The sequence below is a fragment of the Malaclemys terrapin genome, chromosome 21, assembly GCF_027887155.1.
Source record: "Malaclemys terrapin pileata isolate rMalTer1 chromosome 21, rMalTer1.hap1, whole genome shotgun sequence".
In the NCBI taxonomy this organism is placed as follows: Eukaryota; Metazoa; Chordata; order Testudines; family Emydidae; genus Malaclemys; species Malaclemys terrapin.
The window spans coordinates 21,513,346-21,540,766 of record NC_071525.1 but is presented as its reverse complement, the minus strand read 5'-3'; the positions used below and the strand labels follow the sequence as shown (position 1 = coordinate 21,540,766).

The 27,421-nt window shown below is 51.4% G+C and overlaps 2 protein-coding genes across 3 annotated transcripts; one reads left to right on the top strand and one right to left on the bottom strand.

Annotated features, from left to right (window-relative positions):
* Positions 1-5,920: 5,920 nt before the first annotated feature.
* LOC128827484 (serine protease 1-like) lies at positions 5,921-10,246 on the top strand. The gene is made up of 5 exons (XM_054011387.1): positions 5,921-6,026; positions 7,959-8,115; positions 8,279-8,538; positions 9,632-9,768; positions 9,940-10,246. The coding sequence occupies exons 1-5, from the start codon at positions 5,987-5,989 to the stop codon at positions 10,087-10,089; spliced, it is 744 nt and encodes a 247-aa protein (XP_053867362.1). The 5' UTR covers positions 5,921-5,986; the 3' UTR covers positions 10,090-10,246.
* Positions 10,247-19,586: 9,340 nt separating this feature from the next.
* On the bottom strand, positions 19,587-25,868 carry LOC128826834 (serine protease 1-like). Of its 2 annotated transcripts, XM_054010339.1 has the most exons (6): positions 25,804-25,868; positions 24,360-24,434; positions 21,843-21,999; positions 21,449-21,708; positions 20,116-20,252; positions 19,587-19,923 (listed from the first exon to the last, which is right to left on the bottom strand). In XM_054010339.1, the coding sequence occupies exons 1-6, from the start codon at positions 25,841-25,843 to the stop codon at positions 19,774-19,776; spliced, it is 819 nt and encodes a 272-aa protein (XP_053866314.1). In that variant the 5' UTR covers positions 25,844-25,868; the 3' UTR covers positions 19,587-19,773. The 2 variants fall into 2 exon arrangements, with proteins under 2 accessions (XP_053866314.1, XP_053866315.1); XM_054010340.1 differs by lacking the exon at positions 24,360-24,434 and having other exon boundaries at positions 25,804-25,865.
* Positions 25,869-27,421: the final 1,553 nt, after the last annotated feature.

Here is a 27,421-nt window from a genome sequence, read left to right as displayed (position 1 = left end):
GACTCGTCTTCGATGAATCAATGAAGAGTCTCCACTCATCTGGATCGTGAACGATGTTGAGGGCTGCCATCACACCATCGATGTTGTTGCAGTCTACAAGATCACCTTCCATGAAGAAGAATTGGACAAGATCCTTTTGACGGTCACGGAACATGGAAACCGTAACATCACCTGCCAGGAGATTCCACTGCTGTAGTCTGGAGCCCAACAGTTCTGCCTTACTCTTGGGTAGTTCCAAATCCCTGGCAAGGTCATTCCGTTCACCTTGTGTTATGAGGTGCGGTTCAGAGGAGGAGGATGGGAGAAAATGTGGGTCCTGTGACATTGATGGTTCAGGACCAGAAGTTTCATCCTCTTCCTCGTCTGACTCAAGTGAGAATGATTCTGGTGCATCAGGAACCGGCAGTCCTTCTCCGTGGGGTACTGGGCATATAGCTGATGGAATGTTTGGATAATGCACAGTCCACTTTTTCTTCTTTGACACACCTTTCCCAACTGGAGGCACCATGCAGAAGTAACAATTGCTGGTATGATCTGTTGGCTCTCTCCAAATCATTGGCACTGCAAAAGGCATAGATTTCCTTTTGCTGTTCAACCACTGGCGAAGATTTGTTGCACAAGTGTTGCAGCATATGTGTGGGGTCCACCTCTTGTCCTGATCTCCAATTTTGCAGCCAAAATAAAGGTGATACGCTTTCTTAACCATAGTGGTTATACTGTGCTTTTGTGATGCAAAAGTCACTTCACCACTGTGACGTTGTGCAGTCTATATGGTTTTATAAAAACTTGATAATAAGTCAATATAATGTAACTGAGCTGGTTTTAGAGAAAATACGGTAATAAGTGAATGTAACGTAACTGGGATATGCTTCATGCAAAAGGTCTCTTGTAAGGTATCATTACAAAGCTTATAATCTACTGAGTATGATCATCTGATTTGTATAAATGTACCACTCTTGTATCCAAAACTAGAAATATAAAATGTAACTCTGAGGGCCTATTGTAATTGTGTAAAGTGTGGACCATTAATGATGGTTTGGAATCTTGATGACTCCCATTGTCTGCAGATGGCTGTATTTACCTGTAAGTCTTCCTGTATATGTGTGTGCTGGCAAGTGAGTAATGAAGTCTTGCAGTGACATGTGATCATGTCACCTGAACTGGAATCCATCTTTAACCTGGTGCTTTTCCAGTGAGGTGGGGGTGGAAACCCAGAGAGACAAAGAGTTCCCGCCTTATGCAAAAGATATATAAAGGGGGGAAGAGAACAGAGGGGGAGGAGCCATCATGAAGAATCCCCTAGCTATCACCTGAGCTGCAACAAGAGCTGCACCAGGGGAAAGAATTGTGCCCAGGCCTGGAAGGTGTCCAGTCTGAGAAAAACTTACTGAAGCATCTCTGAGGGTGAGATTATCTGTATTCAGTTTGATTAGGCATAGATTTGCGCATTTTATTTTATTTTGCTTGGTGACTTACTTTGTTCTGTCTGTTACTACTTTGAACCACTTAAATCCTACCGTCTGTATTTAATAAAATCACTTTTTATTTAGTAATTCACTCAGAGTATGTATTAATACCTGGGGGAGCAAACAACTGTGCATATCTCTCTATCAGTGTTATAGAGGGCGAACAATTTATGAGTTTGCCCTGCTTTATGCAGGGTAAAACGGATTTATCTGGATTTAGACCCCATTGGGAGTTGGGCATCTGAGTGCTAAAGACAAGCACGCTACTGTGAGCTGTTTTCAGGTAAACTTGCAGCTTTGGAACAAGTGATTCAGATCCTGGATCTGTGTCTGGAGCCAAACGGGAGTGTCTGGCTCAGCAAGACAGGGAGCTGGAGTCCTGAGCTGGCAGGGAAAACAGAAGCAGGGGTAGTCTTTGCACATTGGGTGGCAGCTCCCAAGGGGGTTTCTGTGATCCAACCCGTCACAGTGGCGTAGTCGGCAGGATCTGTGCACAGCTGATTGCTTTGAGATACTGGTAGTGATTTTAAGTGAGTTTTAAGTGTGGTGGCTGGAGAACAGACAAAGTGGTTACTGGTTTGTTATTTTCTGTTTGCTTATTTCGGGAAAGGGAAGTAGGGACAGAAAAGGAAGCAAAATAAGTAAGAATGAAGATCAAAAGAAGCTAAAACTACACAAGTTGAAAATTGCCCAGAAAGACTGAACAATGGGCATTGGGAATGTCTCTGTTAACTAAGAAGCCCCTGAGCTGAGTGCATCTCAGTTTCAGTGAACTGCAGATGGGTGTGGCCCAACCTCTGTCTGTGCTGAAGCTGACTCGAGTGTCTAATTTAGCAAGACAGGAGTGGAGGGGTGCCTGTTCTGGCAGGAGGGTGTTCTCTGTGGTATCCCAGCTCATCAAGTGATGGTCTCAAGGGAAGACAAATGGAAATTAATGTACAATTTGCCTGGGGAAAGCCTGACCTGGAAAAAGAAAAGGCTGCCCACCAGCCTGAACTTAAGAGACAAAGCAATTAAGACCCAGAAGCATGACCTGGCTGTAATGGAGTGGAAGAGGTGCACAGAGACATGTATCCTGGAGCTGGAAGTTGGGGTCCTGGTGACTGCTGCGGTGGGAACAAACCCCAAGGACTCTAGCTGGAAGCAAACCCAACCTGAGTGAAAGGGGGGGGATTTGGCTGGCTAGCAAAAGGTCCCTCATAGCTGGTAGCTGTGAGCCTACAGCTGGATCAGGGTCTCTTTCCCTTTTGGGGGACACAGGAGTGTCTGCCCCATAGGGGAGCCCAAAAACGAATTTTAGGAATACTGCCTCCTCCATGGTCAGTGTCCAAGTCTCTGGCAGTAAGTTCAGGAGGAGGGTGTGACGTTGTGCAGTCTATATGGTTTTATACAAACTTGATAATAAGTCAATATAATGTAACTGAGCTGGTTTTAGAGAAAATACGGTAATAAGTGAATGTAACGTAACTGGGATATGCTTCATGCAAAAGGTCTCTTGTAAGGTATCATTACAAAGCTTATAATCTACTGAGTATGATCATCTGATTTGTATAAATGTACCACTCTTGTATCCAAAACTAGAAATATAAAATGTAACTCTGAGGGCCTATTGTAATTGTGTAAAGTGTGGACCATTAATGATGGTTTGGAATCTTGATGACTCCCATTGTCTGCAGATGGCTGTATTTACCTGTAAGTCTTCCTGTATATGTGTGTGCTGGCAAGTGAGTAATGAAGTCTTGCAGTGACATGTGATCATGTCACCTGAACTGGAATCCATCTTTAACCTGGTGCTTTTCCAGTGAGGTGGGGGTGGAAACCCAGAGAGACAAAGAGTTCCCGCCTTATGCAAAAGATATATAAAGGGGGGAAGAGAACAGAGGGGGAGGAGCCATCATGAAGAATCCCCTAGCTATCACCTGAGCTGCAACAAGAGCTGCACCAGGGGAAAGAATTGTGCCCAGGCCTGGAAGGTGTCCAGTCTGAGAAAAACTTACTGAAGCATCTCTGAGGGTGAGATTATCTGTATTCAGTTTGATTAGGCATAGATTTGCGCATTTTATTTTATTTTGCTTGGTGACTTACTTTGTTCTGTCTGTTACTACTTTGAACCACTTAAATCCTACCGTCTGTATTTAATAAAATCACTTTTTATTTAGTAATTCACTCAGAGTATGTATTAATACCTGGGGGAGCAAACAACTGTGCATATCTCTCTATCAGTGTTATAGAGGGCGAACAATTTATGAGTTTGCCCTGCTTTATGCAGGGTAAAACGGATTTATCTGGGTTTAGACCCCATTGGGAGTTGGGCATCTGAGTGCTAAAGACAAGCACGCTACTGTGAGCTGTTTTCAGGTAAACTTGCAGCTTTGGAACAAGTGATTCAGACCCTGGATCTGTGTCTGGAGCCAAACGGGAGTGTCTGGCTCAGCAAGACAGGGAGCTGGAGTCCTGAGCTGGCAGGGAAAACAGAAGCAGGGGTAGTCTTTGCACATTGGGTGGCAGCTCCCAAGGGGGTTTCTGTGATCCAACCCGTCACAACCACAAACATAACTTCTGCTATCTGCACTGTTCACACAAGTACGAGGCATCTCTGCTCATTTTGGCTAAACAGAAATGTGTCCCTTTGCAAAATCAGGTTTCAGGAGTAGCAGCCGTGTTAGTCTGTATCCGCAAAAAGAACAGGAGTACTTGTGGCACCTTAGAGACTAACAAATTTATTAGAGCATAAGCTTTCGTGGACGTTGGGTTGTAGTCCACGAAAGCTTATGCTCTAATAAATTTGTTAGTCTCTAAGGTGCCACAAGTACTCCTGTTCTTTTTGCAAAATCAAACACTGACAAATAAGAGCACGACACTGTATGATTTCTAGAGCTGATATAGGACAATTTGTTCAGCAGAGTGATGTAAGCTTTGTTATGATTGCATCATCCATGACTTCTAGGAATAACATGATGCAATTCATATCATGTTTGATGCAATACCAGCTTCAGATTGCATCATTCCTTGTTTTGCCTAAAAAGCAAGTACTGTCCAAACCCAGTCATAGATTTATTCCTAGATCCAGTCAAAGATGTATTTTAGTCATTTCTGGTTTAAATTGAGATCCCTTCCCTTTATAACTCACTTATCCTCCGCCATTCCCAAGTCAAGGGTCGTATATACTGACCCAATAGCATATCTTGAAAAATAGAGCCAATCAACAATTTTAAGCATCATTTTCGTTCTCAGTGACCCAGAATTAGTAAAGTTTGACTACATTTATTTCAGAAGCATTTTGGCTGTAGAGCAGTGTAGCCTGTCCCTCATCGCCAATAGCACCACTAGTTAAACACTAGGAAAGCAGGTCTGTAATTCACTGCTGGGACAGCTCTGCCCGCGGCATCTGGAGAGTCCAGTGGGTTCAGGTTACTGTACCATGGGCATGGCTGACTTTCCCAGTCTGGGGTCGGGGCCCCAGCACACCCCTGGCTGTACACACAAGAGACAGACCCTGACCCAGAGCTCACAGTCTAAGCAGCCAGCCACTAAGGAGCTTCCCCTGCTCCATAGCCCTGTCTGTACTGGAGAAGAGCCAAGGTCCCCAATGGCTCAGTGCAGGTACAACCTTAGCAAGACCTCCTACAGAAAGGGAGCCATGAGGCACAACCCTGCCGTTCTCACAACTTTCTCCAGGTGCACACTGCATTCCCCTCTCAAAGCTTATTGGGATTTGCCAGGACAGGGGGCTTAAGATCGACCTCTCACAGCTGATGGCATGGGGTCTTCAGCAACCACAGAATCCATGGCCAGGGTAACATGTCCCAGCCTGAAAATGGTACCTCCAGCAGCACAGTGCCCCCTACTGCCACACTGGGGTATTGGGGCCTGCACTGACTGCAAGGTGAGAGTGCCCTATTTACATCCCCACCTTGTTCCCTACCCTACAGCACCTCATACTGCCATGATGGGGCACTGGGGCCCGCACTGACTGCAAGGAGAGAGTGTGTCCATTCACATCCCCACCTTGCTCTGTGTAATACAGCTCCCTCTAGTGCCATGATAGGGTACTGGGTCCAGCACTGACTGAGTGGGGAGAGCACCCCCTAATAGACCCCAACCCACTGACTGTAGCACAGCAACCCCTAACACTGCACTTGGGCATTGACTGCCAGGGAAGAGCATCTCTATTGAGCTCCCACCCCACTCCCTGTAGCAACCTGGGTTTTTACTAAGGCCAACTGTTAGGAACGGTATCCAGAAGTCCAGACACCTGCCATTGGACTGCTCCTATGGTGCATATTGAGGTGTCTAGTATTAGAAAAATAGATCTGGCTAAGAATCAGAAATAAACAAGCCAGACATACTTTATCACATGTTTCATTACCCTGTCAGTGGCTCATGTGAAAGCCGCATCTGCTGCCCACCTGGAGAAACCTCCAGCAAGCAGATTAGTAATAACCTTTCCATAACAGCTCCCCTATAAATACCTGAGGGCTGGAGCTTGTTCTTTTCTGTCCAACAGCCTGCAGAGAAGTATGACAATGTGGCTCGTGCTGGCGTTGCTTGCGGTGGCAGGTAATTATGTTGTATGCAGCCAGGCTAGCTTGTGGAGCTCGGTATGACGAGTGGCAGGGACATAGCTGCAAAGTCAGAGTGAAATTAAACAGGCTCCAGCTAAGGATTAAAATGAAACAAAGTGTAATTTCTGCCGGAGCTAGTGCATTAGTAATGGAGCAGCTGAAACCTCTGGGTTCACCTGGGCATCGCTGCGTCCATGCTCTGTATTAGGGACGGATGAAGGGCCAGGTCCTCTGCTGTGTCCTGCCTCTGTCCAGCAGGAGTGGAGACGTGTGTTGACTAATATATGCTGGGCTAGTGCTTATATAACTCACATTATCAATAGGTATGTGTTTTAATACTTACTGATATAGAAGAGCAATATAACCGTTACATAGCCTACAGTGGCCTATGCTTGTTATAGAACCCTGCTCACTTATGCTAAGTATCCCATAACCCCTTCCATTTTCTAAAGAAAGTTTTGGCTTAAGCAAATAGGGAAGCTGTCAAGCCCAGGACAGATGACAGTTTTACCATAGCACCAGATAAGGAATTGCTCTTACAGGCCTATACTGGAATGTCCCTAAGGAAAAGGACAAGACATGATCGTTCTACCCTCTCTCAGACCCAGGAGGTGCCTTCATGCTCTTTGGTCCCTGGAATGCAAGTCTTCAGAACAAAGAGATAAGGGGTAGGACATGGTATTAGTTAAATCTAGTTTCAGATGACATGCAGAGTACCTTGTACTTGTAAACAGACAGGGTATAAAAAGATGGCTTTAGGGGCGTAACTTCATGAGCACACCTTCCGTGTTAGGTGAATGTAACAACGCTGAATGAGACGGCTTCCTGGAGACTGGTATCGTATAGAACCTTTTCCCTGTACTATCTTATTACTGGCTTTCAGCAATAAACCTCGCTGATCCTGGTTATTTGGTCACTTGAATCTACCTCATAACAAACCGAAGTGTAGTCAAGCAACTGCCTATGCAATTTAACAATCCATGCAGATAAATGGGAACAGAGCAGTGGCGCACTGCCGCACAGGAGAGAGCCCTGTCTATCTAACAGTGGTATTTAAAATGACTATTGCCAAAATAAGGCCCCTAATCCAGCAATTTATAGTGCACAAACCCAATGGGCTGACTCACCTGAGTAAGGTCATATGTATGCACGAGTGTTTGCAGGATCAGGGCCTAAACAATGAATCCCACAAGCCAAATGGGCATCCTAGACTCACACGTGCTCAGTCTGCGCCACCTTGCCAGTGCTTGAGTTTAATGCTCCTGACAGACACGTTCCCTCCCCCTGCAGATTGTAAACAAGGCCCTTTATCTCTCTAAGAGTTTATCCAAATGACATTGGAGGATCATTTTCAATGTCTAAAATGCTCCCATGTCACTGATCATGGCAGAGACTGGTGCAAACGCCTGAGTTCTAGTCACCCTGATTGGGATTTATTCACCTTCTGCATTTTGCTCGTCTCAGGCAAGTGGAACAAGGCTCAGCAGTTTCATTTCCTGGCTTCTGTCTGCATGAGTCAAGGCTCTTGTGGTGCGTTTCCAACACAGCAAGAAAATGTAAAAAACCCAAGGAGAGACAGCAGCAGTCCCTGATCCCACAGTCCGACCCGTACAGAGAGCACTAGCCCACTGGAGTCCCACTGAGAGAACATCTGTGTGGATCCCATTACAGGAGTGGGCTCATGGTCCCATTAAAGCAACACTCCTGGGTTTAGGTTCTCTAAAGTCCTCCAATTACAAAATCGACACCTAAGGATTCGACACACTAACAGCATCCATCCTGGTCAGCGCCAGGGCCCACCACCAGCTCGTCAGACCCAAAGGGGGGACGGGAACAAGAGTCCAGAGCTTTCCCAGCCCCGCTGCAGGCATTGCCACTTCATTACAGATGTAATCCATGTAATCCAGTGGATGCTTTCTCCCCACAGCTGCTGCACCACAGGGAGTAGACAGGATTGTCGGGGGATACGAGTGCAGCCCCCATTCACAGCCCTGGCAGGTCTCCCTTAATGTCGGGTACCATTTCTGTGGCGGATCCCTCATCACGGACCAGTGGGTGGTGTCAGCTGCCCACTGCTGGTACTAGTAAGTGCGGAATTCTGTGTGTGTGTGTGTGTGTGTGTGTGTGTGTGTGTGTGTGTGTGTGACTGCATCTTTATTGCAGCACCAGGTGGGTGGGAGCAGGCTGAGATTAGAGGGGCTGGTGGGACCTGTCCAGATGGGCTCTGAGCCACCGTTCATTTCCCAGCCCCGACTCCATGCAGGTGATCCTGGGAGACCACAACATTCAGGTCTTTGAACACACCGAGCACCTGATGCGCATCGAGACCATTGTGTGGCACCCCAGCTATGACTACCAGACAATGGACCATGACATCATGCTCATCAAGTTGGCTCACCCTGTCCGGACTGACGCCTATGTCCAGCCCGTTTCCCTGCCGACCGCCTGCCCAGCTGCCGGCACTTCCTGTGTGGTGTCGGGATGGGGCAATATCCTCAGTGACGGTGGTGAGTTTCACCCTCTCTCTGTCTCAGGAGCTCCGAGGCTGCTCAGCACCATCATCTGCTAATGACACGGCCCACGATGTACCAGGCATTTGTGGATGTCCCTGCCCAGAGAATTCCTAGTCAAAGCACAGACACAGAGAGGCAGGTTCGGGGGGGGAGGGACAGCAAACAGGGATTTTATACAAGTGGGGTACCCTGACCTGACCTCCCAAACTCCATTGGAGCCCCCTTCCACAACCCTACTGATGAGCTCTGAGCCCATCTCTGCACACCCTCCGCCCTGTATTGACACTGCCCAGACCTGGCCAGCTGGCACAGCCCAGAGGTTAGTGTCCGCTGAGGCCGGCTGAGAACTGGTGCTTGAAACAGCGACAGGTGCATGGAGTTAGCACAAGGCCCTTGTTCACATATCTGAGAAAACAAAGGCCAGACACAAGGCAATGGGTATTGCCAACAGTAACGAAACCATCCTCACATGTGCCCCTTCCCCACCCCACAGGGAGCCCATCCACATTTTATAGAGGGGGGAAACTAAGCCAAAGCCCCTCCAGAGCTGTGGACAGAGCCCAGGAGTCCTGACTCCCCCACCCCACACACACCCTGCTCTAACCCACTAGCCCCTACTCCCCTCCCAGAGCCAGGAGAGTACCCAGGAATCCTGGCTCCCGCCTCGCCCCTACCCCCCCCCCCCCCGCTCTAACCCACTAGCCCCTATTCCTCTTTCAGAGCCAGGATAGTACCCAGGAATCCTGGCTCCCCCCCCCCAACTCTAATCCACTAGCCCTACTCCCCTCCCAGAGCCAGGATAGTACCCAGGAATCCTGGCTCCCCCCCCCCCCCCCACTCTAATCCACTAGCCCCTACTCCCCTCCCAGAGCCAGGATAGTACCCAGGAATCCTGGCTCCCCCCACCCCACTCTAATCCACTAGCCCCTACTCCCCTCCCAGAGCCAGGGAGAAAATCCAGGTGCGCTCATGCCCACTCTGAGCATTCTGCCTCCCTGGCTAGTGCTCAGGCAGATTTCATCCCTCCCGGGTGCAGCATGGGAAGGAGGAGAATGCCTGGTGCTAACAATTCCCCTCTGCCTTTCAGTGTTCAGCCCCTACAACCTGCAGTGCGTCAACATCCCCATTCTCAGCAACGCAGAGTGCGAGGGCTCCTACCCCGGGATGATCACCAGCACCATGCTGTGCGCTGGCTACCTGGAGGGAGGCAAGGATGCATGCCAGGTGAGGGCTAATGGCCACGGCCCTGTCAGGCTGTTAGAGAGACTCTAGCCCTCCTGCCAGCAGACAGGGGGAGGGATCTGGGTGATGCATGCAGTATAAGGGACTGGGGAGGTACAGTGACTAACCGCCCACTAATTTGCTGGCATCTCCTTCCTCTCAACTTACACACAGGGAGACTCTGGTGGTCCACTGGTCTGCAATGGGGAGCTGCAGGGCATTGTGTCCTGGGGGGTCGGCTGTGCCCAGAAGGACCAACCCGGAGTCTACACCAAAGTCTGCTCCCTGCTGCCCTGGATCAAGAGCACCATGGCTGCCAACTAGTTCAGACATAATGTTTCACGTCTGGGATCATGTACACGCTCACCACTCCGCTGGACCCAGACAAGGGGAAGAGGGAGGCCATCTCGGTGAGGATTGGTGATGCATAGCCAGAGCAAGTGCAAGAGACCATAATAAATCCAGCTGCCGCAACAAGTTATTTCTGTGTGTGTTGTGCTCCGGGTCCTAACGATTACAGACTCAGCTAATTAATAATAATTAACATAGCAACTAGTGTTTTAAGGCCAGAAGAGACCTAGTCTGATCCCTGGAACAGCACAAGCCAGAGAATCTCTCCCAGCGACTCCTGCACTGTAGGGAAATGTTCTGCCCTCTTGGTGCCCCTTTTTTATTCAGTGCTTCTCAAACAATCCCCAAACCTGCAGTCAGATCCGAATGTACACAGGGTCACCAGGGCCTGACCACGCAGATCCCACTGCACACTCAGTGCCACGCAGTCACATCAGTAACTCACCCAGCGCCACATGTTTGCGCCTTTTGTATTAAAGGGCACGGGTTTAAAAGGGTGTCGGGGCTGGGTGCTAGGCACCGACCCCCAGACACTGCATACATATACCCTGAGAGTTAAGTTCCTCTCCACCAGCCCCCATCTGAGTATTAAGGCTTTCAAGATAGATTGTAGAAACACAGGAATGGCCCATAGTGGGGTGGGGGTGTTTCTCATTCACTGCTCACAGCCCCTACAAAAGGATGGAAATCATTTTGGCAAATGATCCAACGCTAAAAGCTCTGGGAGCTTGCAGGGGCAGGTGAGTAACTCCATTGACTACAATGGGTTTGACTCACATGAGTAATGTTATGTGCCTGCAGGGTCTTGGGTCTTTTCAGGACACAGATTAATTGGGTTTCTAACTGGTGTTAAATGGGGACATTCCAAGCCTGGGGCCAGGAGGGCAAACACCAGAGAGGGATGATTGCTAAACTCTACGGGACATGCAGTAAACGCATGAAACTCACTGAGGTGCTCAGACCTCCCCCCACCGCCCCCCTGTTCAGCGATGGGGAACCAGGCTAGTGCAGCGGTTCTCAACCTATTTACCATTGTGGGCTGCATCCAGAATTACCTGCATGGCCCTGAGGATGTCACATGGGCCGAGCTGTGTGTTGATTGAGTGGAACAACAATTCACAGCCAAAGGGATGGCCAGCTGAGTAGTAGATTGCAAAAGGACACAGGTGATGGCCTGGGCACCATTTAAAAACCCAGGACAAATACTGCAAATCACTTCAGGATGTTTGTGGTTCGCGCTCACCTAACAGTGGGCAGCCCTAGCCCAAACAGTGCCCCAGACAAGAAGCGTTTTCGGTGCCCCTCCCCCATTTGTTAAACTTTTGAATACTTTATTTTTTTATTGCATTTGTAACTCCTTTCACAACTATGATGCACAATTGCATGCATGATTTATCCCTGTCATTTCCCCCTTTTGTTGCCAACATCAAAAACTGCACCCTGAACCCAACATCCCCCCAAGCCCAGTAACCAAGGTGGTTGCCTGGGTCACCGGCCCCTAAATCCAGTCCTAGAGCTGGCCCTGAAGCAGAGATTTGGTTGTCCTGATCTTGTTGTTTGCAAAGTAATGCACGTTGGAAAACAATCCCAACTATACATACAAAATGGAGTCTAAATGAGCTGTTACCACTCAAGAAAGATCTTGGAGTCATTGTGGACAGTTCTCTGAAAATATCCACTCAGTGTGCAGCAGCATCTGAAAAGGTTAACAGAATGTTAGGAACCATTAGGAAAGGGATAGATCAGGGATCGGCAACTTTTGGCACACGGCCTGTCAGGGAAATCCGCTGGCGGGCCAGGATGGTTTGTTTACCTACAGCGTCCGCAGGTTCGGCCAATCGCAGCTCCCACTGTCCGCGGTTCACCGTTTCAGGCCAATGGGGGCTGTGGGAAGCAACGCGGGCCAAGGGATGTGCTGTCTGCCCTTCCTGCAGCCCCCATTGGCCTGGAATGGCAAACCATGGCCAGTGGGAGCTGCGGTCGGCCGACCCTGTGAATGCTGTAGGTAGACAAGCCATCTCGGCCTGCCAGAGGATTTCCCTGACAGGCCGTGTGCCAAAGGTTGCCGATCTCTGGGATAGATAATAAGATATAAAATGTCCTAATGCCACTATTTAAATCCATGATAGGCCCACACCTTGAATACTGCATGCAGTTCTGGTCACTCCATCTGAAAAAAAGATTAGAATTGGAAGAGATACAGAGAAGGGCAACAAAATTGAGAAAAGGTATGGAACAGGTTCCATATGAGAGATTAAAAAGACAGGGACTTTTCAGCTTGGAAAAAGAGATGACTCATGGGGGAATATGACAGATAAATGGTGTGGAGAAAGCAAATAAGGAGGTGTTGTTTACTCCACACAACACAAGAACCAGAAGTCACTCAATGAAATTAATAGGCAGCAAGTTTAAAACAAGCAAAAGGAAGTACTTCTTCACACAATGCACAGTCAACCAGTGAAACTTGTTACCAGATGATGTTGTGCAGGCCAAAAGTATAACTGGGTTCAAAAAAAGAATTAGATAAGCTCCTGGAGGATAGGTCCATCAATGGCTATTAACAGAGATGGTCAGGGATGCAACTCCATGCTCTGGGTGTCCCTAGCCTTTGATTGCCGGAAGCTGGGATTGAACAACATGGGATGGATCACTTGATTGCCTGTTCTGTTCATTCCTTCTGAAGCACCTGGCACTGGCCACTGTTGGAAGACAAGATACTGGGCCAGGTGGACCATTCATAGAATCATAGAATATCAGGGTTGGAAGGGACCTCAGGAGGTCATCTAGTCCAACCCCCTGCTCAAAGCAGGACCAATTCCCAACTAAATCATCCCAGCCAGGGCTTTGTCAAGCCGGGCCTTAAAAACTTCTAAGGAAGGAGATTCCACCACCTCCCTAGGTAACGCATTCCAGTGCTTCACCACCCTCCTAGTGAAATAGTGTTTCCTAATATCCAACCTAGACCTCCCCCACTGCAACTTGAGACCATTGCTCCTTGTTCTGTTATCTGCTACCACTGAGAACAGTCTAGATCCATCCTCTTTGGAACCCCCCTTCAGGTAGTTGAAAGCAGCTATCAAATCCCCCCTCATTCTTCTCTTCTGGAGACTAAACAATCCCAGTTCCCTCAGCCTCCCTCATAAGTCATGTGCTCCAGCCCCCTAATCATTTTTGTTGCCCTCCGCTGGACTCTTTCCAATTTTTCCACATCCTTCTTGTAGTGTGGGGACCAAAATTGGACACAGTATTCCAGATGAGGCCTCACCAATGTCAAATAAAGGGGAATGATCACGTTCCTCGATCTACTGGCAATGCCCCTACTTATACAGCCCAAAATGCGGTTAGCCTTCTTGGCAACAAGAGCACACTGTTGACTCATATCCAGCTTCTCGTCCACTGTGACCCCTACGTCCTTTTCTGCAGAACTGCTACCTAGCCAGTCGGTCCCTAGTCTGTAGCAGTGCATGGGATTCTTCCGGCCTAAGTGCAGGACTCTGCACTTGTCCTTGTTGAACCTCATCAGGTTTTTTTTGTCCCAATCCTCTAATTTGTCTAGGTCCCTCTGTATCCAATCCCTACCCTCTAGTGTATCTACCATGCCTCTTAGTTTAGTGTCATCTGCAAACTTGCTGAGAGTGCAGTCCACACCATCTTCCAGATCATTAATAAAAGATATTAAACAAAACCGGCCCCAAGACCGACCCTTGGGGCACTCCGCTTGAAACCGGCTGCCAACTAGACATGGAGCCATTGATCACTACCCGTTGAGCCCGACGATCTAGCCAGCTTTCTATCCACCTTACAGTCCATTCATCCAGCCCATACTTCTTTAACTTGCCAGCAAGAATACTATGGGAGACCGTATCAAAAGCTTTGCTAAAGTCAAGGAATAACACATCCACTGCTTTCCTTTCATCCACAGAGCCAGTTCTCATCATAGAAGGCAATTAGGTTAGTCAGGCACAACTTCCCCTTGGTGAATCCATGCTGACTGTTCCTGATCACTTTCCTCTCCTCTAAGTGTTTCATAATTGATTCCTTGAGGACCTGCTCCATGATTTTTCCAGGGACTGAGGTGAGGCTGACTGGCCTGTAGTTCCCCGGATCCTCCTTCTTCCCTTTTTAAAAGATGGGCACTACATTAGCCTTTTTCCAGTCATCCGGGACCTCCCCAGATTGCCATGAGTTTTCAAAAATAATGGCTAATGGCTCTGCAATCTCATCCGCCAACTCCTTGTGGGGAAATAGAACAGGGGGGCCTTCCTTTTAATAGCCAGAGCTTTGAATCTGAAGGCCCTGAAATAAACCCTCTAGCAGAGATCTGTTATGCTGACGGCCTTTATACAGAGTAGTACAGGCCTTAGCATGAGCAAGACTGAACAACACAGTTTTCTGCCAGACTCGGTCAAGGGTAATAACCAGAGGAGTGGGGGAAAAAAGAACCGTGTTGTTCATTCTTGCTCATGCTAAGGCCTGTACTACTCTGTATAAAGGCTGTCAGCATAACAGATCTCTGCTAGAGGGTTTATTTCGGGGCCTTCAGAGTCAAAGCTCTGGCTATTAAAAGGAAGGCCCCCCTGTTCTATTTCCCCACATCCTTTAGCACCCTCGGATGCAGCGCATCCGGCCCCATGGACTTGTGCACATCCAGTTTTTCTAAATAGTCCCGAACCACTTCTTTCTCCACAGAGGGCTGGTCACCTTCTCCCCATATTGTGCTGCCCAGTGCAGCAGTCTGGGAGCTGACCTTGTTCGTGAAGACAGAGGCAAAAAAAGCATTGAGTACATTAGCTTTTTCCACATCCTCGGTCACTAGGTTGCCTCCCTCATTCAGTAAGGGGCCCACACTTTCCTTGACTTTCTTCTTGTTGCTAACATACCTGAAGAAACCCTTCTTGTTACTCTTAACATCTCTAGCTAGCTGCAACTCCAAGTGTTATTTGGCCTTCCTGATTTCACTCCTGCATGCCTGAGCAATATTTTTATATTCCTCCCTGGTCATTTGTCCAATCTTCCACTTCTTGTAAGCTTCTTTTTTGCGTTTAAGATCAGCAAGGATTTCACTGTTTAGCCAAGCTGGTCGCCTGCCATATTTACTATTCTTTCTACACATTGGGATGGTTTGTACCTGCAACCGCAATAAGGATTCTTTAAAACACAGCCAGCACTCCTGGACCCCTTTGCCCTTCATGTTATTCTCCCAGGGGATCCTGCCCATCTGTTCCCTGAGGGAGTCAAAGTCTGCTTTTCTGAAGTCCAGGGTCCGTATTCTGCTGCTCTCCTTTCTTCCTTGCGTCAGGATCCTGAACTCGACCATCTCATGGTCACTGCCTCCCAGGTTCCCATCCACTTTTGCTTCCCCTACTAATTCTTCCCTGTTTGTGAGCAGCAGGTCAAGAAAAGCTCTGCCCCTAGTTGGTTCCTCCAGCACTTGCACCAGGAAATTGTCCCCTACACTTTCCAAAAACTTCCTGGATTGTCTGTGCACCGCTGTATTGCTCTCCCAGCAGATATCAGGATGATTAAAGTCTCCCATGAGAACCAGGGCCTGCGATCTAGCAACTTCTGCTAGTTGCCAGAAGAAAGCCGTGTCCACCTCATCCCCCTGGTCTGGTGGTCTATAGCAGACTCCGACCACGACATCACCCTTGTTGCTCACACTTCTCAACTTTATCCAGAGACTCTCAGGTTTTTCTGCAGTTTCATACCGGAGCTCTGAGCAGTCATACTCCTCTCTTACATACAACGCAACTCCCCCAACTTTTCTGCCTTGCCTGTCCTTCCTGAACAGTTTATATCCATCCATGATAGTACTCCAGTCATGTGAGTTATCCCACCAAGTCTCCGTTATTCCAATTGCATCATAGTTCCCTGACTGTGCCAGGACTTCCAGTTCTCCCTGCTTGTTTCCCAGGCTTCTTGGATTTGTGTATAGGCACTTAAGATAACTCATCGATCGTCCCTCTTTCTCAGTATGAGACAGGAGTCCTCCCCTCTTGCGCTCTCCTGCTTGTGCTTTCTCCCAGGATCCCATTTCCCCACTTACCTCAGGGCTTTGGTCTCTTTTCCCCAGTTTAAAGCCCTCCTCATTAGGTTGGCCAGCCTGCTTGCGAAGATGCTCTTCCCTCTCTTCGTTAGGTGGAGCCCGTCTCTGCCTAGCACTCCTTCTTGGAACACCATCCCATGGTCGAAGAATCCAAAGCCTTCTCTCTGACACCACCTGCGTAGCCATTCGTTGACTTCCACGATTCAACGGTCTCTACCCAGGCCTTTTCCTTGCACAGGGAGGATGGACGAAAACACCACTTGCATCTCAAACTCCTTTATCCTTCTTCCCAGAGCCACGTAGTCTGTAGTGATGCACTCAAGGTCATTCTTGGCAGTATCATTGGTGCCCACATGGAGAAGCAGGAAGGGGTAGCGATCCGAGGGCTTGATGAGTCTCGGCAGTCTCTCTGTCACATCGTGTATCCATTGGTCTGACCCATTATGGTCATGACTATGTAGATATTCTTGTAACCACTATTATATATTTTCAACAAATCTTGTAGAAAATGGGGCATGTGGGATGTCTAGGAAAAGGTTAGGATTATGCTATCTGTATATATGTATCTTTTTGTATTTGAAGTTATGAGTATTTGCTCTATATCTGTATTTCAAATGTTTGCTCCTGGGGTAACTAACAAGGTAGTTAGCCAGCACATCTTTGAGGGACTATTCAAATTGAGTGGCCCATCAAAAGGGCACTTAACTCATAATGGACCATGGGAGATGCCCATCGACACGGAGTGGCTGTGTAGCGAAGCGAAGACTCACCGGTGCAGTGCCTCCTGCTGGTCATCCAGGGAATTAGCTCTTTTCCAGCTCCAGAGCATCCTCTGCAGGCCAGTGTCTCACCTGCTTCAAGCCCCATATCCCTCCCAGACCCCAGTACCCTTTTCCTCAGCGCTCTGCCCCAGCAGTACCCCCACACCCTGGGTCTCCCCTCCCAGGGGAACCCCCAACCCTCTAAACCCACCTTGTCTCAGTGGCTACTGCCAGTCATCATCTAGCCCCCACTCTCTGGGGCAGATGACAGTCTGTAAAGGCCACTCATCATGGGCAAGGGGGTCAGACCAGCTGCCTCTGCCTATCCCCGGGATACACCTCGGCAACCCCTGTATCAGCTTTGGCCTTTAGCAAGGCCCACAGCCCAGGGATTTACCAGGCTGGAGCTCCGCAGTGCCTCCTACCTTTCCCCAGACCTGCTCCATTCCCTGTATCCTGAGCTCCCAGGTAACAGGTCCTTCTCTCTCCGCAGCAAAAGAGAGACTGTCTGACCCAGTTCCTCCCTGAGCCCTTATAACAGGGCCAGGTGTGGCCTGATTGGAGCATGGCCCCAGCTGAGGCTGCTTCCCCAATCAGCCTGGCCTTTTCTCTAGGACCGGGTAGCTGACCCATGGCAGGTTGGCCTGTAAACATGCTGTCTGGAGTATAGGTAATGGCTTCCTGCAATGACTGAGCAAAACTGGGCATGAACATGTGACTTGTCCATGTGACTCAAAACACTATCTGGTCACCTGTGATTCTTCGCTAGCAATGCTGAGGTTTTTGTTTCAAACAATGGGTTTCCCTCCACATGGCAGAGGAGATCAATGGCCCTGGAAACCCCTCCATTTTGCTTCTATCCTGCTCCAGCCTCTGGACTATGAACTTATACTAATGGGAGCATTCTAACCAATGGACTGAAGACCTTCCAATGATTTGGAAGCAGCCAGAGACTTGACTTAAGCCAGCAGTTTATTTCATCACTGCTACAAGCCTGAACCAAGAATTTCACAATTACTGTATGTATTTGATTTCTTTAACCAATTTTTACTCTTACCTTTCTTTCTTTCATTTTATGAATGAACCTTTAGATTTTAGATACTAAAGGATTGGCATCAGTGTGAGTTTGGGGTAAGATCTAAGTTATATATTGACCTGTGTGTGTGACTGGTCCTTTGGGATCAGAGGAACCTTTATTTCAGGGGTAGGCAACTATGGCACACGTGCCGAAGGCGGCACACGAGCTGATTTTCAGTGGCACTCACACTGCCCAGGTCCTGGCCACCGGTCCGGGGGGGCTCTGCATTTTAATTTAATTTTAAATAAAGCTTCTTAAACATTTTAAAAACCTTATTTACTTTACATACAACAATAGTTTAGTTATATATTATAGACTTATAGAAAGAGACCTTCTACAAACATTAAAATGTATTACTGGCATGCGAAACCTTAATTTAGAGTGAATAAATGAAGACTCGGCACACCACTTCTGAAAGGTTGCCGACCCCTGCTTTATTTAATGAGTCTGGTTGTAAAGAACCACTCACCTTTAAATCTAGTGTTTTCAGTGGTAATACAAGGACTGGGATGCCCACGGAAACTGCTTTTATGACTTGTTATTAGCCAGTGTGGTGAAACAGAAGTTTACTTTTGTTGCTGGTTTATCCTATGGGGGGAATAGCCACCTGTCTTGGGGTGTATCTGCCCTATTTCTCAGCAGTCCATCCTGAATTTGGCATCCTCAGCTGTGACCCACTGAGGCACGGTCGCACCCATTATGGCCATTCTTATGTTGTTGTTGTGATGGGTAGCCTCCCACCTTCAAGTCACCTGATATACTGGGGTACAACTGAGCCCGCCTGTTCCACCAGCCTGGGCTCCCTCACCCTGTCCTGCTGAGCCAGGCCCTCAAGCCCCCTCCAGCCGCACAGGTAGGGACACGCCCAGCTGCAGAAAGACACAGACACTGAGATCAGTTCTGCCTGGGAAGACTCAGCTCGGGGATTGCCCAGTACTCAAGTGCACACCCCCTCTGGAGTGTAAACCCAAAATAGTATTGTCCTGCGCTGCACAGAGGCACCCCCACCCCACTATGGGCCATTCCTGTGGTTCCACAATCTGTCTTGAAAGCCTTAATACTCAGATGTTGGCTGGCGGAGAGGAACTTAACTTATGCCCAAATAAATTTGCTAGTCTCGAAAGTGCCACAAGGACTCCTCATTGTTTTTGCTGATACAGACGAACACGGCTACCACTCTGAAACTTAACTTTCAGGGTAAATGTGTGCAGTGTCTGGGGGTGGGGTCGGTGCCTAGCACCCAGCACCCTTTTAAACTAGTGCCCTTTAATACAGAAGGTGCAAACATGTGGCGCTGGGTGAGTTACTGATGTGACTGCGTGGCACTGAGTGTGCAGTGGGATCTGTGTGGTCAGGCCCTGGTGACCCTGTGTGCGGTCGGATCTGACTGCAGGTTCGGGATTGTTTGTAAAGCACTGAATAAAAAAGGGCACAAAGAGGGCAGAACATTTCCCTATAGTGCAGGCGTCGCTGGGAGAGATTCTCTGGCTTGTGCTGTTCCAGGGATCGGACTAGGTCTCTTCTGGCCATAAAACCTAACAATGGCTAGTTGCTATGACGCAGAGCACGACACAGACAAGACTAATGTGGTGACAGCTGGATTTATTGCCATCTCTTGCACCTCTTTCCATCTTACTGTGGCATTGCCCCTCCCAGCACTGAGATGGTCTCACCATGTGTATGGAATGTGAGTTCTGTTTTGTGCCCAGGTCCTGGCCCAGCAGAGTGAGGAGAGTCCATGTTCCCAAGTGGAAAGTGTTGTTCTGTCTGAGCTAGTTAGCGGCCATGGTGCTCTTGATCCAGGACAGCAGAGAGCAGATCTTGGTGTAGATGCTAGGGTGATCCTTTTGGGCCCAGCCAAATCCCCAGGACATGATGCCCTGCAACTCCCCGTTGCAGACCAGAGGTCCACCAGCATCTCCCTGTGTGTGAGTGGAGGGAAAGCAATACCACCAAATTAATGGCCTGTTAAAGTCACTGAATCCCTCCAGTCCCTTATACTGCATGCATCATCCAGGGCCTGCATTGACAGATCCCTCCTGACCTCTGGTGTGTTAGCAGAAGGGCTAGAGTCGCTGTAAGACCCAGACAGGACCATGACTGTTAGCCTTCACCTGGCATGCATCCTTGCCTCCTTCCGGGTACCCAGCGCACATCATGGTGCTGGTGATCATCCCGGGGTAGGAGCGCTCACACACCTGGTCGCTCACAATGGGAACTTCGACACACTGCAGGTTCTTGGCGCTTAGCACTAAAAGGCAGAGAAGAATTGGTCTTACCAGGGATTCTCCTCCTTCCCACACCACGCTGGTATATTCCTTCAGGGGGAGTGACGGTAAGTCATTGAGTTATATCACTATCCTGAATGGTTTCAGAGTAGTAGCCGTGTTAGTCTGTATTCTCAAAAAGAACAGGGGTACTTGTGGCACCTTAGAGACACATTTATTGTAGCATAAGCTTTTGTGGGCTACAGCTCACTTCGTCAGATGCACATAGTGGAAAATACAGAAGGAAGATATATATACACACACACACACACACACACACACACACACACACACACACAGGGAACATGAAACAATGGGTGTTACCATACACATTATAAGGAAAGTGATCAGATAAGGTGAGCTGTTGTCAGCAGGAGGGGGGGGGGAAACTGTTTGTAGTGGTAATGAAAATGGCCCATTTCCAACACTTGACAAGGAGATATAAGGAACTGTGGGGTGGGGGGGAGAGAGATAAGCATGGGGAAGTAGTTTTACTTTGGGAGTGGATGGGCCATTATACAAAGTAAAACTATGCTGGGAATGGGCCACTTTCATTACCACTACAAACAGTTTTGTTTTGTTTTCTCTCCTGCTGACAACAGTTCACCTTAACTGATCACTCTCCTTATAGTGTGTATGGTAACACCCATTGTTTCATGTTCCGTGTGTGTGTGTGTGTGTGTGTGTGTGTATGTATGTATATATATATATATATATATATATATATATATATATATATTCCTTCTGTATTTTCCACTACATGCATCCGATGAAGTGGGTTTAGCCCACGAAAGCTTATGCTACAATAAATTTGTTAGTCTCTAAGGTGCCACAAGTACTCCTGTTCTTTTTACTCTCCTGAATGTTGCACACGGTGGCAGCATGCTCTGAGTGAAGCACTTCAGATTCTGTCCCAGTTCTGGGAGTGGAATGTGCTCCTAAAAGGGCTACAGCAGGGGGGACCTGGGAGTCAGGCTTGTATAAAATCCCTGTTTGCTGTCCCTATCTCTAGCCTCAGTCCAAGCACAGACACAGCTGGGCAGTGGGTCTTTGGGCAGGACAGGGACTGTCCCCTCCTGAACATCTGCACAGTGTGGGCTGTGTCATCCGCATATAATTATTAGACAGCTGAGTGTGATGTGCTGAGTAGCCTGGGACTCCTGAGACAGAGGGAACTCACAGCCATTGCTGAGGATGTTACCCCATCCTGACACCATGCAGAGAGACCCAACCTCTGGGCAGGCGGTCGGCAGGGGAACGGGTCGCACGTAGGCATCCGGCTGGATGCGGTGGGCCAGCTTGATGAGCATGATGTCGTGGTCCAGTGTCTGCTCGTCATAGCTGGGGTGCAACATGATGGTCTCGATGCGCATCAGGTGCTCGGTGTGTTCAAAGACCTGGATGTTGTGGTCTCCCAGGATCACCTGCATGGAGTCGGGGCTGGGAAACGAACGGTGGCTCAGAGCCCCTCTGGACATCCCCCACGAGCTCCCTAACCCCAGCCTGCTCCCACCCTTCTGGGACTGCGATAACAACAGTGACAAGCACACACAGACGGTGAGTTCCTCACTTACTAGTACCAGCAGTGGGCAGCTGACAGCACCCACTGGTCCGCGATGAGGGATCCGCCACAGAAATGGTACCCAGTGTTCAGGGAAACCTGCCAGGGCTGTGAATGGGGGCTGCACTCGTATCCCCCAATTATCTTGTCTACTCCCTGTGGGGCAGCAGCTGTGGGGAGACAACGTTAGTGTGGTTATAGGGGTGAACTGGTAACAAGAGGAGATGCATGCAGCCTCGCTGGGGAAGATCTGGACTCTCATTCCTGTCCCCTTTCATCTGGCCGGGCCCAGGGTCTGATGGGCTGTCACTGAACTCAGTGGCTGCTGCGACCATGCTGAGTTTCCCTGGGGTACATTTTGTAAATGGGAGATTTTACCAAAACCTAAAACCAAGAGTGTTGCTTTAATGGGAACCAGGGTCCCAATCCTGCAGTCGGATCCATACAAACTCCGACGGGCTGGTGCTTCCCATGTGGGTTGGACTGCGAGATCGGACAGTAGCTGTCACCTTAGTTTTTTGTTTGTTTGTTTGTTTTTTAATTTCCTTGCTGTGGTGGAAAACTAAAGACAAGAACTTTGGCTCATGCAAGTGGGAGCTAGAAAATGCAACTGCTGAGTTTTGTTCCACCTGCCCGAGACGAGCAAAATGCAGAAGGTGAATAAATCCCTGTGACGGAGTAGGGAGTATTAACCTGATAATGTTGCATGGGAGTTTTACGTTTACTGTCTGCATTGATACTAGATGATGATGGGAAATAAGGGTGTGATTTCACTGAGGGATGATGCCTGACGGCCAGCACGTAAAGCAGGCCTGCACAACATGCGGTCCGCGTGGGCTCACTGTGTGGCCCGCAGGGGGTGAGTAGGCAAGCAGCAGGTGAGGGAGGGGGGCTGAGGAGTTGAGCGGGCAGGCAGTGACAGGGGGAGTAGGTGAGCCGGGGACTGAGGAGGCGAGTGGGCAGGCAGTGGCGGGGGGGCAGGTGAGCCGGCGGCGGGGGAGGCGAGCGGGCAGGCAGTGGCGGGGGGCAGGTGAGCCGGCAGCGGGGGAGGCGAGCGGGCAGGCAGTGGCGGGGGGCAGGTGAGCCGGCGGCGGGGGAGGCGAGTGGGCAGGCAGTGGTGGGGGGGCAGGTGAGCCGGCGGCGGGGGAGGCGAGTGGGCAGGCAGTGGTGGGGGGGCAGGTGAGCCGGCGGCGGGGGAGGTGAGTGGGCAGGCAGTGGCGGGGGGCAGGTGAGCCGGGGGCCGAGGAGGCGAGCGGGCAGGCAGTGGGGGGGGGGGCAGGTGAGCCGGCGGCGGGGGAGGCGAGCGGGCAGGCAGTGGCGGGGGGCAGGTGAGCCGGCGGCGGGGGAGGCGAGCGGGCAGGCAGTGGCGGGGGGCAGGTGAGCCGGTGGCGGGGGAGGCGAGCGGGGCAGGCAGTGGGGGGGGGCAGGTGAGCCGGGGGCTGAGGAGGCGAGCGGGCAGGCAGTGGCGGGGGGGCAGGTGAGCCGGCGGCGGGGGAGGTGAGTGGGCAGGCAGTGGTGGGGGGGCAGGTGAGCCAGCGGCTGAGGAGGCGAGCGGGCAGGCAGTGGCGGGGGGGCAGGTGAGCCGGTGGCTGAGGAGGCGAGCGGGCAGGTAGTGGCGGGGCGCAGGTGAGCTGGTGGCTGAGGAGGCGAGTGGGCAGGCAGTGGAGGGGGGGCAGGTGAGCCGGCGGCGGGGGAGGCGAGTGGGCAGGCAGTGGAGGGGGGGCAGGTGAGCCGGCGGCGGGGGAGGCGAGCGGGCAGGCAGTGGCGGGGGGGCAGGTGAGCCGGCGGCGGGGGAGGCGAGCGGGCAGGCAGTGGCGGGGGGGCAGGTGAACCGGCGGCGGGGGAGGCGAGCGGGCAGGCAGTGGGGGGGGGGCAGGTGAGCCGGCGGCGGGGGAGGCGAGTGGGCAGGCAGTGACGGGGGGGCAGGTGAGCCGGCGGCGGGGGAGGCGAGTGGGCAGGCAGTGGAGGGGGGGCAGGTGAGCCGGCGGCGGGGGAGGCGAGCGGGCAGGCAGTGGCGGGGGGGCAGGTGAACCGGCGGCGGGGGAGGCGAGCGGGCAGGCAGTGGGGGGGGGCAGGTGAGCCGGCGGCGGGGGAGGCGAGCGGGCAGGCAGTGGGGGGGGGGCAGGTGAGCCGGCGGCGGGGGAGGCGAGTGGGCAGGCAGTGACGGGGGGGCAGGTGAGCCGGCGGCGGGGGAGGCGAGCGGGCAGGCAGTGGCGGGGGGCAGGTGAGCCGGCGGCGGGGGAGGCGAGTGGGCAGGCAGTGACGGGGGGGCAGGTGAGCCGGCGGCGGGGGAGGCGAGTGGGCAGGCAGTGGCGGGGGGGCAGGTGAGCCGGCGGCGGGGGAGGTGAGTGGGCAGGCAGTGGGGGGGGGGGGCGGTGAGCCGGCGGCGGGGGAGGCGAGTGGGCAGGCAGTGGCGGGGGGCAGGTGAGCCGGTGGCGGGGGAGGCGAGTGGGCAGGCAGTGGCGGGGGGCAGGTGAGCCGGCGGCCGGGGAGGGGAGCTGAGGAGGCGAGTGGTGAATCGGTGGCTGACCTGTTCTACTGATCTGGTCTGGCTCCCATCCCCTCTCCAAGGGTTGCAGCTGTCTGGAGGTGCTGCCTTCCATGTCTACCACATTCATTCAACAGAGGAATTGATTACAAAGTGTGGGGAAGATCTTATTCTACTTCTAGCAAAAAGACAGGTTTCTTTTACCTTAATTATACTATCTTAGGGGCCTGCTATAACATATTACCAAGGTTCAATACCGCTGTTTTGGTGGGGCTGCACTAGGGAAGGAGGATTTGTTTCCGCGTGGCGGGCGGCGCTGGTGGGGGGGGTTGGCGGGGCCGGGGGGGTTCCACCCTCAGCTATTTTCTTTGGAGTAATATGGCCCTCGCCGTTTTACGAGTTCTGCAGGCCTGACGTAAAGGATGGTGGCTGTCCTACATAACCTGAGCCCAGGGAGTTGGGGCCAGGTGGACAGAGGCTGAAGGAGGAGCCGGGGGGTGTGGCTGGGTGAAGCTGCTGGAGGGAGTTTCAGTTTGGAGCTGGCTGGGGAAATGGGGGGGAGGCCCAGAACCTGGGTCTGAGCTCCCCGCTCCCCAAGATGGACCTGACTGAGGGATCCTGTTTTCTGTACCTACACGCTCTGTCTTGAACTGTGTTCCTGTTGTCTAATAGACCATCTGCATCTGTTTTACTGGCTGGCTGAGAGTCAGGGTGAATCTCAGGAAGGGAGGGTTCAGGGGCCAGAGCTCTGACTCCCCCCACACTCTGCAACAATTCCATAGGGTGAATAGAACCTGGGCTTTTGCACTAATCTGTGCTGTGATCAGTGACACGGAGGCATCTTATAGATAAATTAATTTAATCTTGAAAATGACTCTCCAACATCATTTGCATAAAATTCTTAGGGAGATGAAGGGCCTGTGTCCTCAGTTGTTTGGAGCATTAACCTCTTGCAAGCCCTGACAAGGTGGTGCAGACTGAGAACATGCTTAAGTTTGGCTTGTGGGATTCATTTCATTGGCCCCTGATCCTGCAAAGACGCGTGTAAAACCTTATTCCGGTGAATCCTCCCATAGGGTTTGCACCTGTGAGTGAAGTTATGGACCCAGTTTGCTGGATAGGGACTTATTTCTGTAACAGTCACCAGTCAGACAGACACGACTCCATCCTATGCTGAAATGGGCCAACACGCTGTTCCCATGTACCGGGATGTCACTACTCCTGCTGGGCAGAGGCAGGACTCAGCACAGCACTTGGCCCTTCCTCCATCACTAATGCATCACATTGATACAGTAATCCTCAGGCAAACCCAGAGGTTTCAGCCGCTCTGTCACTAATTCAGTATCTTGGGCAGAAATTACATTAGCTTCATTCTAACAGGCTTAGCTGGAGCCTGTTTAATTTCACTCTGACTTTGCAGCTATGTCCCGGCCCCGCGTCACTACCGAGCTCCACAAGCTAGCCTGGCTGCATACAACATAATTACCTGCCACCGCAAACAATGCCAGCACGAGCCACATTGTCATACTTCTCTGCAGGCTGTTGGACAGAAAAGAACAAGCCCCAGCCCTCAGGTATTTATAGGGGAGCTGTTATGGAAAGTTTTTATTACTAATCTGCAGCAGATGCAGCTTTCACATGAGCCACTGATGGCAATTAATAACGCCTTAAAATACAACTGACCTCTTTATTTCTGATTCTTAGCCAGATTGATTCTTCTAATACCTCAATATGCACCATAAGAGCAGTACACTGGCAGGTGTTCCAGAGATCTCTCTTAATAGCTGTCTTCAGGGAGTGGAATGGGACCTCAGTAGGGGGGGACTCTCCTTTCATAGTCAGTGCTGATACTAATGCCCCAGTTCAGTGCTAGGGGGTGGTGGGAGCTCAATAGGGGGGCACTCTCTCCTCATGGAGCTGACCCCATTCCCCCACCCAGAACTCAGGGGTGCTGTACTGCAGGGAGCAAGGTGGGTATGAGTCGGGGGCACACTCCCCTTGCAGCTAGAGCTGATCCCAGGATCCTGGCATGGCACATGGGGGCGCTGTGCTACGGGAGGTACCATTTTGGGGATGAGACATGTTGCACTGGTTTTGTGCTTGCTAAAGTCACTGCTCTAGGTCAACGGTTCTCAAACTGTGGGTCAGGACCCCAAAGTGGGTTGTGACCCTATTTTTAATGGGGTCGCCAGGGCTGGCTTAGACTTGCTTGGGCCAAAGCCAAAGCCCGAGCATCACCACCCAGGGCAATAGCCGAGGACCGCAGGCTTCAGCCAGGGGCGGCAAGGCTCAGGTTACAGGCGCCCTGCCTGTATTCTCTAGAGGCTTTCCAATGGATTTCCTAATCATTTCTTCACATAGCTTCCCAGGTATTGAAGTTAGACTGACCTGAGTTGGTCAGAGGCTGGGGGGCTGCATCACTGGCTAAAAAAAGAACAGCAGAGCACCCTTTGCTCTGAGAGGCCTGGCTCACAGCTTAGCTCCAGATCAACCCAGCTAAGGGCACCAGACTTTGCCACACATGCTATTGCACAAGGGCTCCCTCTGCTTACTGTGGTGGCCAGTTACTAACCCTGGTCCCTAAGTGTCTGCCAATAACCCTAGGGTTACCATACGTCCGGATTTTCCCGGACATGTCCGGCTTTTGGGGGCTCAAATCCCCGTCCGGGGGGAAATCCCCAAAAGCCGGGCATGTCCGGGAAAATCGGGAGGGCTCGGTGGTGCTCGGCCGGGGCCGGCGGTGCGGGGCCGGGGCCGGGGGCATGGTGCCGGGCCGGGAACCAGGGGCGCAGTGCCGGGCCAGGGTCACAGTGCCGGGCCGGGCGCGGGGCCGGACGGGGAGCCGGTCAGCCGGGGAGCCCGCGGGGAGCCGAGCCTGCGGGGCGGGGAGCCGGTCAGCCGGGGAGCCGAGCCCGCGGGGAGCCGGTCAGCCGGGGAGCCGAGCCCGTGGGGCGGGGAGCCGGGGAGCCGAGCCCGCGGGGCGGGGAGCCGGTCAGCTGGGGAGCCGAGCCCGCGGGGAGCCGGTCAGCCGGGCCCGCGGGGCCGGGAGCCGATCAGCCGGGCCCGCGGGGCCGGGAGCCGATCAGCCGGGCCCGCGGGGCCGG